General features: G+C 34.9%; 1 protein-coding gene across 8 annotated transcripts in view; it reads right to left on the reverse strand.

Annotated features, from left to right (window-relative positions):
* Window positions 1-12493, reverse strand: part of PHC3 (polyhomeotic homolog 3) — an 87151-nt gene that overhangs the window by 43579 nt on the left and 31079 nt on the right. For 7 of the 8 annotated variants that reach the window (XR_007408316.1, XR_007408314.1, XR_007408313.1 and 4 more), the window contains 3 exons: window positions 11060-11306; window positions 3330-4201; window positions 2992-3039 (listed from right to left, as the gene is read on the reverse strand). Coding sequence is in view for 4 of the 8 variants with exons in the window: in XM_049105839.1 (XP_048961796.1) it covers window positions 2992-3039; window positions 3330-4201; window positions 11060-11306 (1167 nt within the window). In the remaining 4 variants the exon portion in view is untranslated. The remainder of the gene's footprint in view (window positions 1-2991; window positions 3040-3329; window positions 4202-11059; window positions 11307-12493) is intronic. The other variant, XM_049105838.1, reaches the window with a different exon arrangement.

Here is a 12493-nt window from a genome sequence, read left to right on the forward strand (position 1 = left end):
TGAAGTATATAAAAGCTAAATATAAAAATGATCAAGATTTTTAAAACCAGAATAAACCATGTTATAAAAATGACTATCAAGTTTCATCTACAAAGACACCTAGCTAGCAGAAGGGAGTTTAAAAAAAAAAAAAAACCAGGGCAGCCCCAGTGGCACAGTGGTTTAGTGCCACCTGCAGCCCAGGGCCTGATCCTGGAGACCGAGGATCGAGTCCCACGTCGGGCTCCCTGTGTGGAGCCAGCTTCTCCCTCTGCCTGTGTCTCTGCCTCTCTCTCTCTGTGTGTGTCTCTCATGAATAAATAAATAAAATCTTTAAAAAATAAATAAAAATAAAAATAAAAAATAAACAAAAACCTAACTTTCCAAGCCTCTGTTAATATCTTTAAAAAGAGAATGTCTTTTTAAAAATTTAAAAATCCTAAAAAAAATTTTAAAATATTCCAGTTACTGATACTTTTATACCAAATATAATATCCAGAACTGTGATCTGTATCAACTACATAGGCTACATTTTTAAAAGTTATTTGCTCCCAACCCTGCACCTGGAAACCTCTTTTTTTTGTTTTGTTTTTTTTAAGACGTGGACTCAATCCGAGTCTCTAAGATCAAGCCCTGGGCTGAAGGCGACACTAAACCTCTGAGCCACCCGGGCTGCCCAATATTATCTTTTCTTAAAGTGTTGAAATTCTCTCTTTAATTATTAATGCTGTCACAAGTTTTTCAAACACCTATTACAGTATCTCTTAAGGAATCTAAGTTTGATTATGCATAGAACTCTGGCTTTTAAAAAATAATAAAAGTGGGTAGCTGGGTGGCTCAGTTGGTTAAGTATCTGCCTTTGGCTCAGATCATGATCCCAGAGGCCTGGGATCAAGTCCCTCGTCAGGCTCCCTACTCAGCCGGGAGTCTGCTTTTCCCTCTGCGCCTCCCCCCCTGCTTGTGCTCTCCCCTTCTCTCTTCTCTAATAAATAAAATCTTTAAAAAAATAATAAAATAAATAAAAATTTAATGAAAGAGTTTTAAAGGATAAAAAAGTCGTATCATAAACAGCATATTCTAAAATAATCCATCATAGAATATTACAAAATTCTTGTGTTTCTTTATAGGTAAGCCTAACTACACATACTTTCTTTCAAATTTGCTATGTAATGGCAAAATAAGTTAATAAAAGAAATAGGCAAAAACTGATCTGTCACAGACATCTGGCACCATCAGCACAAAAAATCTAAGTGCAACAACTAAAATACTGCATAAAGCAAAGGAATGGAGATTTTACTCACAAGATCATTAGGAAACTGCACAACACAATTTCTGTTTAGCTCATAACTACTACTCTAAAACTAGCAATGACTGCCAAACTTACCTCAATAAAATACATTAGTCCCATCTGTCTCCCTTCCCTAAACAAACTGTAGAACATTAGTTCTAAATTATCTATTCTCACATATCTTACTTATCATACCCAAATGTCAGTGAAAAATTTTAGTTTTATAAATGCATCTTTTATAAATGTATTTTTAAGTAGACTTTTACTTTGATAATTCATACGGAATCTTTTAAAATTTCACATCTCTTAAGAAGTAAATAGATATTACTATATATATACTATACTACCTTTAAATATTTGAAACCAGGTAATTGTGAAAAAATGTGCAATTCATGAAAGAACATGATTTGATTAAAACAATAATAAGATGTGATCAAGAGTAATAAAAGAAAAACATAATAACTTAAGACTATGGTACTCAAAGAAAGATAAAAGGCAAGAAAGATAACATAGGAATATCTATAGCAAGTATGACCACACCAGTGACAGCAGAAAAAGTTACTATTTTTCATGGGGGGGAAAAAACTTCCAAAAATTGGATAACATAAATTTAAAAAAATTTTTTAAGGGAAGACAGAAGTAACAACGTAAGACCTTAAATTTTTAATCTTTAAAATTTCTCCTAATGAAAACAATTAGAAAATTAGAAGGCATACAAAGAAATTTTACTTTTTACTTATTAAAACCCAATTCACTGAACTAGAAATAGAAATTTAAATTTGATTTCTTTGAAATTACACTTTGAAGCCTATGTTTTTATGTTACAATATCCACTGTAAATTTTTCAAAAATCTAAAAGATATAGAGACATGGGAATTGAATGACAAATTTATTTCTAAATGCTCAATGTTATTTCTATTGAGCTGCTTTTAAATAAAAGTAAGTTAAAAGTGGAACTCAATCCCTTTATACCTATTAATAACATCAGTGAGGATGATAAGAATATCTATAAATTTGCAACCTGAAAACCAAAATGTTTCTCATTAAGGAAAGACTTTGAAACTCCTTTCTGAGTTAATGATTATTAATTTTTAAGTGATAAAATCTTTTCAGTGAAATTTAGTATGAAATCTCCTTTGAGAAAACTGTTTTCCTCAGTTACAAATTATTAATTTGATCATTCTGCCTAAACATTTAGAGATCTTATTTCAATTTTTATTGTAAATTATTTTACAAATTTAAAAAGTCTTTTAGAGAATTAAAAAAAAAAAAGTTCCTCAAGCTAATTTTCTTTTCCAGGCAACATGTACCATTGCTAGAGGTGTATTCTGATAAATTGCACCATGATCCCAATTATGCAAAACTTTTACTCCACTCAATGGATTTTTTCATTCTTTTATTCAATTTATCCACTCAGTTTTTTTAGCTTTTTAAATGAGAAATATTTAAAGTAATACTTTTTCTTCATAGAAATTTAAAAATCAGAAGTTTAAGAATACTAAAAGATGGTCTATAATGTTTTTTGCAAAGCTGGATTCTTAATTTTTTTCCTACAAAATCTAATTTTACCCCCAAATTACATCATATAAGCATACCTCACCTTGAAACCAAAGCCCCTACTGGCCCAGGACTTCAGAATGCACACAACCAAAAAGGTTAGGTAGATAAACCATACGTTTAAGAACATAACAAGCCAACAGAAGGGATCTATGAAGGATAATCACCTTAAGAGAAAAAACTTTGTGCAGATGACACTGGTTCAAATGCATTCCCTTGGGGAAAAAAAATCAACTCTGTAAAGATAGCAGATGGATTTGTTTAAATAGTAATAAAATTAACGAGGGACTTTAATAACCATCACAAATTATCAAGCATGCAACCATACTACAACAAATGGCATTTTTTTTTTGCCCATACAGCATGTTTGTCAGACACTGACAGATGGAAATTTCAAGCTTTTTAAATTCATAGGCATTTAGATCTAGCAATACAACATAATGTGGAAGAAAATAGTTTTTACTTTCAGTTCAGCAAGAAAGTCAAAGAGCTTCCAAGGGCTTACCACTGGTGGATCAACAGGTGCTGGTGGTTGTACTTGTAGGTTTACCGCAACAGTCTGTGGAGGAGGAAGGGTCTGAAATGGCAACTGGACCAAAGCTTCTGCAGCTGGAAGCTCCTCTTCTGACACCAAAGCATTCTGCACCAAAACCTGGCCCTGGGACAGAATTTCAGGCTGCACTTGTAAAGACTGCATAGACTGCAAGGGCAGTGGTGGAATCTGAGCTGGAGGAGATGCCGACATCTGCGGAGGGGTTGCGATTGGAATTGGAGAGGACTGCAGGGCTGAATATTGCTGGTGTGATGTTGGAGACACAATCTGCTGACCTGGGGACACCAAAGTGGACTGCTGAACTGGGCCAATGTGTACAACAGGGGAAGCTGGAAGTGGAAGATGGGATGGAAGATTCAGCTGTGCTGTAGGCTGCACCTGATTAGCAGTGGACTGCTGCAGGTTTGGCCCTGGCTGGAGAGCTGATGACACAAGCGAGTGTGGCTGAATAAGTGCTTGTGGATGAATAATTATAGTAGGAGACTGACTTGGTGAATGAGGCGGTGGAGGAGACACCACTACAGACTGCTGTGCTGACTGGGACTGGCTAGGAGACATTGTCAAAGGAGGGGGATGGCTCTGAATTGGTGAACAATGTTGTGACTGGGCATTACTAGGAGCTGGAGGAAGGCCATGGTTTTGGAGTGGCATACAGTGCTGGGATGGGGGTGGGTCTTGAGTTGGATTTTGAAGTGTGATTGGCTGAATTTGCTGTTGCTGCTGTTGTAATATCAGCTGATGATGGGAAACCTTGGGAGGTGGTGAATGAAGAGGAATCTGCTGATGTTTTATTAGAGGATGAGGCTGAATTGGAGGATATGAAGCTGCGAGAGAAAAAAATGACAATTAGTATTTTTTTCCAAAAACAGCATAGAAACTTCTAAATATATCTAAAGAAGGAAAGTTTTCACATCAGAAGGTCATAACCATCAGAAGTCTATTGTAAGTCTTCCAAACAAGAGTGATTAGAAAATGTAATGACAAACAACTTTTCCTTGGAAAACTAGAACAATTTCATGAAATAAAATGTACCGTGATAAGCTCCAAAAGAAAAAACTGCCTAAAACAATTGATTCATGAATCTGAAACATGATTTATTCTTACTAAATTTTAGAGGTCACCAGAGTATCTGCATTAACTTTTAACAGTTTTTCCAAAGAATTCCTCCTTTGGGGAGAAGGAGTATCAGTGAACAAATATATCTATAAAAATAACTTCGAAATCATAAAAATGCAGTATCAGAATGCATAAAGGTCTCATACTTTCTAATCTATGTCTAAATATTCTTCCAACAGTCAATGTAATTATTTATAAACCTTCTCAAGTAAGTTTCCAAATTTGAGCCAAGATGAAAAGTTGGTATTATTTGACCCAGAAAGAGAAAAATTAACTTGTATAACAAGTTAATTTAGCTAAGCAAAACACATGTGTGAATTCTATAGCACTGTTCTATAATCATTATAACTAACAAAATTTCAGGGGCCATTCCAAATCCAGGAGAGCACTAGTTTTTGCTTGCAGAGAGAATGAGGCAATCAGAAGTCCATGCTGATTATAAAGGATCTTGTTTTACTTCTCCTCCCTACCCCCCCCCCAAAAAAAAACAAAAACAACAAAAAATCCTACAGCAATCCATACATGTCCATTTTCTCCACAAAGGAGTCACACACAACAGAGATTTTATATAGAAGAATTAGCAAAATCAAGTAGTATATAGTTGTCCCATCATTATGCCTCTTCTGCATACTAGTGCCTATGTTTACACAGAGAAAATGCTGGTGAAATCCTCCCTAAATAAAAGTGGAAATGGGGTTCACTAGAAGGTAAGTTGAAAAAATTGCTTAATATCTTACAAAGGCTATATGCATTTAAAATAGGTCTAGAGAGATGGCACATATTTTTCTTAATCTCAGAATAATAAGATAAAGGCTATAACATCTTGCATCTATTTTTATACTTAACCACATTTGTGAAAAAGGCCTTATAAAAACTTGTAACAACTTTTTTTTAAGACTCTTACACTTGGTTATCATTTAAAATTTTGGAGATCCTTTAAGGAAATTAACATCTGATTAACATCTCAAAAGAGGCATTTAGAAGTTCAAAAAAATACCCACAAATTGTATTTTTTTAAAAAAATGGAAATTAGGTCTAAAATTTCACCTAACAAAGTAATTTTCACATAACTAGACTAGCACTTCAAACTAAGACTGAAAATTTTATGCTAGCACTTTATAAAGACTTTATAAAGCATTCAACAAAATCTTAGAATTCTAGAATGTCTTTCCTCCAAAGGGTTCAAGGTGCTTTCACATTTCTCTCACTTGTATTCACAAAATGCCTGGAGTAGGTTAGTATTATTTTTCCTCTATAGGGAAATAGAGTTTTTGCCAGCATGGCAGCAAAAGCCCACTTTAATTCAATTTTTAAGGTATAATTAAAATGTACCATATTCTTGAACATACACTGGATATCATATTTATGTGAATAAAAATTCTCAACTCAAGTAAGCAAACTTTTTTTATATTCTAGAGTCAATAATTCAGTAGATTAATACTTTCACCTAAGTTAAATTTTACTCTGATGAGAATTCAAAATGAGTCTATATAATTTTATATAGTCCTTAAGCCCAACTGACAAGCATATATATTACAGAATAATTACAAGGATATCTGAAATAATACTTCTATATAAGAAAAGTCCTAGTGCTCTGGAGGACGGTACCATGTTGTTAATTTCTCTGATTTTAATAAACCCTTTATTATTGTCAGGATGGCCTTTATTTGGAGAATTAATGATTGGCATCATCTCTCACATTATATAGATAGAATTCTTTATATAATTACTTACAATTAAATATATTATTAAATAATTATATATTATTGCAAATTATTAAGCACATATTTTACTAAATAGTTACATCAACCCTATGAGGTAGACAGGGTACTATATTAGGCCAATTTATTACCCGTCAAGAAACTGGGCAGTTAAGTGCATTGCCTGAAATCGTTCCAATTTTAGTATATGTGCTGCCGAAGCGAGCACCATTGCCTGAAATCACCTGGCTATTAAGGGGCAGCCCTGGGTCTAAAAGAACCCATAATCCTAGCTGAATCTGGCTCCTACTACAGACTGAATGCGAGTCCTCAAAAATGTGTATGTTGAAACTATAACCCTAATGTAACTGTATTTGGTAATGGGGACTCTAAGGAAATAATTAAGGTTAATGAGATCAGAAGGGTGGGGCCCTTACAAGAAGACGCACTGGCACTCAGATGAAAGGCCATGTGAGGACAAAGCAAAAAGGCAGCCATCTGCAAGCCACGAAGAGAGCTCTCACCAAAAACCAAACACTGCCAGGCATTGATCTTGGTTTTTCCAACCTCTAGAAGTGTGAGACAATAAAGTTCTTTTGTTTAAGCCACCTAGTCTATGGTATACTTCATGGCAGCCTGAGCAGACTAGCATAGGCTCTTCACTACACATTAATGTCTACAAAAAGTGGTATGTAGTTTTTCCAACTAATTTCATAAAAGCTCTAAAAACCGCTATAAAAACTTGAACTCAAATACAGTTCATGTAATTTCTAGTCATATAGTTAAAATTCACCTTTATTTTATATATTAAAAATAAATTAACTATCAAATGAGAGCTACATTCAAGAAGAAATGAAAAAAAATGATTTTAGCACTCTAGAAATAAATATAAAGAAACAAGAACCAAAAAAAAAAAAAAAAGAAACAAGAACCATTTTGTTATAATAATTAGTCTATACTATATTAGAACACCAGTAGGTTTTTTCCTATTTGAAAGATACGTATACAAATAAGCCTTTTCCTAACTGAGGAATAGAACAATTTACAATTCAGGAATCTCAAACAAAACAAAACACAACAACAAACAAAATCACTTAGCTTTAGACTAACTTCCCACCAACAAGAGCAGAAAAACTAAAAGTGGAAACATCCAGCTATTGCCTAGCCAGAAGATACAAATTGCTTTGAATCACTGCAGTGTAAGGCTTGAATAAATTTCTCTTTAATTTTTTTTTAAGATTTATTTGATAGAGGGAGAAAGAACACAAGCAGGGGGAGCAGCAGACAGAGGGAGAGGGAGAAACAGGCTCCCCACTGAGCAGAGATCCCGACATGGGGTAGGGGGTGGGGGGGTTGATCCCAGGACCCTGGGATCTGAAGGCAAATGCTTTAACCAGCTGAGGCACACAGCTGCTCGGGTTTGAATGAATTAGTAAGTTTAGTAGCTGCAAAAGTTTTTGTAGCTTAGGGTGTTTCATTTGGTTTTGTTTCTAATCAAAACCACAATGGGAAAAAGATCTAAATTTGGAACTGGAGTTGTTCTAAGAGTCTTAACAGTTTTAACTTACTGGTCCCCTCCATATATACATAAAATATTGGCTGTCAGGGGAAGGCAACTATAGGGATCCTATCACACTATTAGTGAAAGAAAAGGGGAAGAGTAATTGTCAACTTAGAACCAGGTATCAGGAGTTCAGGAGAACTGAAAATCTAAAAGTAGATCTCCTTGCTTGAGCTAATCCTGCAAGAAGTCCTAGCTTTATCTGAAAGTAGCATTCTCTTTGAAAAGAAAATAACCTACCCTCCATTATAATCTATCAAAATTGTAAGAATCACTAAAAATTGCTCCCTGGGCAGTCATGTCCTGTGTAGTGGGTCATTAATGTTCCACAATGATTCCTATTCAAAACTAGCCAGAGACTGATTTGAGGCTGAAAATACTCTGGATAGTACAGTATAAAAATACTATTATCAAGCCATACAGACAGCAGGACCTAGGCACACAGATGTTTATAAAAAAGAATTCACATCACGCTTTTATGTGAATGCTTTTATTCACATTGTCCTTTTTCTTTTATAGGTATTTATATACTTATTGATCTTAACTTTTCTACTATATATAGTAAGCTCTTTGAGAGCTTACTATGAATGGATTAATTTATACATTATAACAAAGCCTGTACTTATCTGAAGATTCAGATTTAGTTAAGAATTCCAAGCAGTGGTACCCAATCAGTACAAATGAAAAGAATTGTGCTGTAATTTCCAAAATTCAAATGGAAAAGAATAATCAACTATTAATTCAACAAATATTCACTGTCCACCTACTGTAGGTACATACAAGGGACAACTTAAGTGCTGTCATGACAAAAGGATGAAAGGTGAATCTGAAAAAGGATTAAAGGAGTTAATAACTGTAATGTACTTGACACATAAGTGCTCATTATTATTATCCTACTCTCAAAGAGCTTACTATATATATAGTAGAAAAGCTAAGATCAATAAGTATATAAATAGCTATAAAAGAAAAAGAACTACAAAGAGGCATAAAAATGCTATAAAAGTTCAAAGTGCTGAGAGGTTTTTATAAAAATTTTATTTATTTATTTGAGAGATAGAGAGAGTAAAAGCACAGTGAGCAAGAAAGGGAGAGGTAGAAGCAGACTCCTTGCTGGGCAGGGAGCGCAATGAGGAGCTTGATCCCAGACCCCTAGGATCATGACCTGAGCTGAAAGCAGCCACTTAAGGGCCTGAGCCACCTAGGCACACCCCCGAGAGATTTCTAACTAGCAGAATCAAACAATTCCAAGACACTGAGATTGGGTGCTACAGAGAATGCAGGCAATATTAGCACAGAGAAAAGCAAGAGAAATAGGTTTAGGTGGGGAAAAAGCACACTTCAGTAGTATAAAATGAATCTTTAAAAAGTAAGTAAAGTTATAAAAAGACAGAAAGAAGGTGCTTACTTGAAGCCGAATCAAGGGAGGATTTTTTTTTTTTTTTTTTTTTTTACTGAAACATACGTGGTGTCGAGCCCAGTGCTCACACACAGAGTTTCAATAAACAATATTTGGACTGGAATAAAAATATATGCAGATGTATTACAAATAGGAGAGATCCAAGTATGCTTGAGAAGCAAAGGAAAGGATCCAGCATGAGGAAGACAAAAGATGCTACAACAACTACAAGAGAAGGTCAGGAGCTGGTAAAAAAGATGCAATCAATGACATAAGCAAACAGTGTTAACTTTAAAGTAGAAAATGAATATAACTCCTTATTTTTTTTTTTTGGTATAACTCCTTATTTTAATACAAGTGAAGAACGCTCAACACTGAGTAATTCTGAGATGAACAGAAGAGATGATAAGGAAACTCACTCTGGATGGCCCCAACATTTCCTGCATGAGAACCATAAAGCAAGGTTATCTTGTGGATAGCAGAGGGAACACAAGTGGGATTCAAAGGTAGATGAGAATGAAAACAACTTAGTTGATTGCCTGACCATCTTCCTCTCAGAAATGAAATGAGAGATGGAAAAAAAAGCAACATGGTAAGGAAAATAATTACACAAAATCCTTATTTTTGGAAAGTGGTAAACTCCACTCACTTTAAACAAAAAATATATGTGCTTTCTTAAGAGCTTTTAGTTTTGTTCCACTAAAGCATATTAAATAAACTACAGGCAAATCTTTTTCTTTTTTTTTTTTAAAGCTAAAAGATTTTACAAGAAACAAGTGTTGACGAGGATGTGGGAAAAAAGGAACCCTACTGTACAGCTGACAGGAATGCAAACTGGTGGAAAATAGCATTGAGGTTCCCCCAAAATTAAAAACAGAACTATCCCACAATCCATTAATCACACTATTGGGTAATTACCCAAAGATGAAAACACTAATTTGAAAGGATACATGCATCCCTATTTATTGCAGCATTATTTACAACGGCCAAATTACAGAAGCAGCCCAAGTGTCCAACAACAGATGAATAAAGATGTGATACATACACACAATGGAATATTATTCAGCCATACAAAAGAATGAAATGTTGCCATTTTCAACAACACAGAGCTAGAGAGTATAATGCTCAGCAAAATAAGTGTCAGAGAAAGACAAGTACCATATGATTTCACTCACATGTGAAATTTAAGAAACAAAACAAATGAATAAAGAAAAAGAAAGAGACCAACCAAAAAAACAAACTCAACAGAACAAAAGATTACCAGAGGGTAGTAGATGGGGGGGATGGGTGAAATGGGTGATGGGGATTAAGAGCACACTTTTTTTTTTTTTAAAGATTTTATTTATTTATTCATGAGAGACACGGGGGTGGGGGGCAGAGGCATAGGGAGAAGCAGGCTCCATGCAAGGAGCCCGACGTGGGACTCGATCCTGGGTCTCCAGGATCACGCCCTGGGCTGAAGGTGGCGCTAAACCGCTGAGCCACCCGGGCTGCCCACACTTTTCTTGATAAGCGCTGAGTAATACATAGAATTGTTGAGTCACTGTATTGTATGCCTGAAACTAATATAACACTGTACATGAACTATACGGAAGTTTTTTTTAATTAAGTAGATAAATAAAAAATAAATGCTATTGGTTTTACCAATATAATGGAAGACCAACACATAGTGAAGATGTTAATCAAATGTCAATTAACCAAAAAAATTTATTTATTATAATTTGTTTTAGTTCTTGGGCTCTTTTGATTTGTTTTTCCAAGCTATAATATACTATTTTTAAAATCATGAAATTCACATTTAAAAATGTTTTAAAATTATTGTTCTTATTCAAATAATAGATATCTTTTTGTTTTGCTCTGCCTACTAATAAAGTGAATAATGCAACTATTTTCAACAAGTTTATCCCACCTGGTGCTATTAACTGGTGAATACTTGATGTCCGGGTGACAGCTGTGCTTCGTGATTCCAGACTTGGACTTTCTCCTTTCTTATTACTTTCTGGAGAAGGATCTCGTTGGCTGATTTTAGAACTCGTCACTGTTGTTTTGTTATGACAAATTGTCAATGACTGAGTTTGACTAGTGCTTTTTGGCGGACCATTCTGTGAGCTAGATAATACACCCAACTTCTGGCTGCGTAATGTTAAATTCTGAACCTAAGAACCACACAACAAAAAATAAGGATGAAACAGATGGTATTAATTGAGATGTGATAATCGTTACCAGTATAACAACGATGATACATTTATATTATTTTTTTTACATCAAGTTCCAAGCACTTGAAACGACTGATTAATCCTAAAGGAAAGGGGAGTTATTCTTCTAAGTAATCATACCTTAAATATTAAGACATTCTTAAAAAGACATTAAGGGAATCATTAAGAATGAAATGAAAACTATATATATATATATGTATATATCAAATGAACTACGAATATGAGGAAATAACTCTGCAACATACTGCCTTTTGAAGTTACCAGCTCAGATACAGCCAAAAGGAAGGAGAGAGAAGGGTACTCCAGATAAAAGGGAAAACTTGAGCAAAGTTGCAGGGGCAGAAGAGCCCGGGGTATGTAAGGGAAGAAGGAGCAATTCCTTCAATTTCACTGACTTCTCCAGTCCAGAAGTGTGAAACATTGAAGGTTACAAGTGCTTGATACTCTTCAGACATTACTAGAGTTAGAAGTGTGCATACACAATACTGCCATTCTCATAAAGATCAGAAAGAGAGAACTCAAAAAAAAAAAGTTACCCATTCTACAGAGATTATAAGAGAACACTCATCTTGTAAGTTAGAAAACGAATTTATCAAATTACCTACCCATTGTGATAATTACAAAAACCATTTACCATCAACTCCTTTTTAAAGTCCCACTGTTGTTATGGAATACACACTTGCTCACTTTGAGAACCAGACCTCGTGAACTGAAAAGATTGTGCATGACCTCGAAATGGCTCATGTCAAGGCTCCTGTCTACACCTAGGGCTCTTCTAAACATACCACCAGTCAGGATGGTAGGCAAGATGATCCCAAGGACTCTCACTTGAGGTTTAAAACATTTCCAAATGGCAAGGCAAAAAATGCCTCTCCAATAGCTGCCTAACCTTTTACCTATCTGGAATGAATGCATTAAATACATTTATGCTAGCACTGACCCTGAGAAGGAAACTGAAGCAAAAGATTCTAAAGTAGCAAAGCAAATGAGATACTGCTGCTTTATGAACATTCTTCAGGTCTCATGTGTTCTGTCTCTACTACTACATTATTAAGTGACAGTCACAGGCTAAACCTTCTCTTCCCAAGTACTAAATGCAGTGTGCAGCCAACAGCAGGTGCTAAACA

The sequence above is a fragment of the Canis lupus genome, chromosome 34 (genome assembly GCF_003254725.2).
Source record: "Canis lupus dingo isolate Sandy chromosome 34, ASM325472v2, whole genome shotgun sequence".
Classification (NCBI taxonomy): domain Eukaryota; kingdom Metazoa; phylum Chordata; class Mammalia; order Carnivora; family Canidae; genus Canis; species Canis lupus.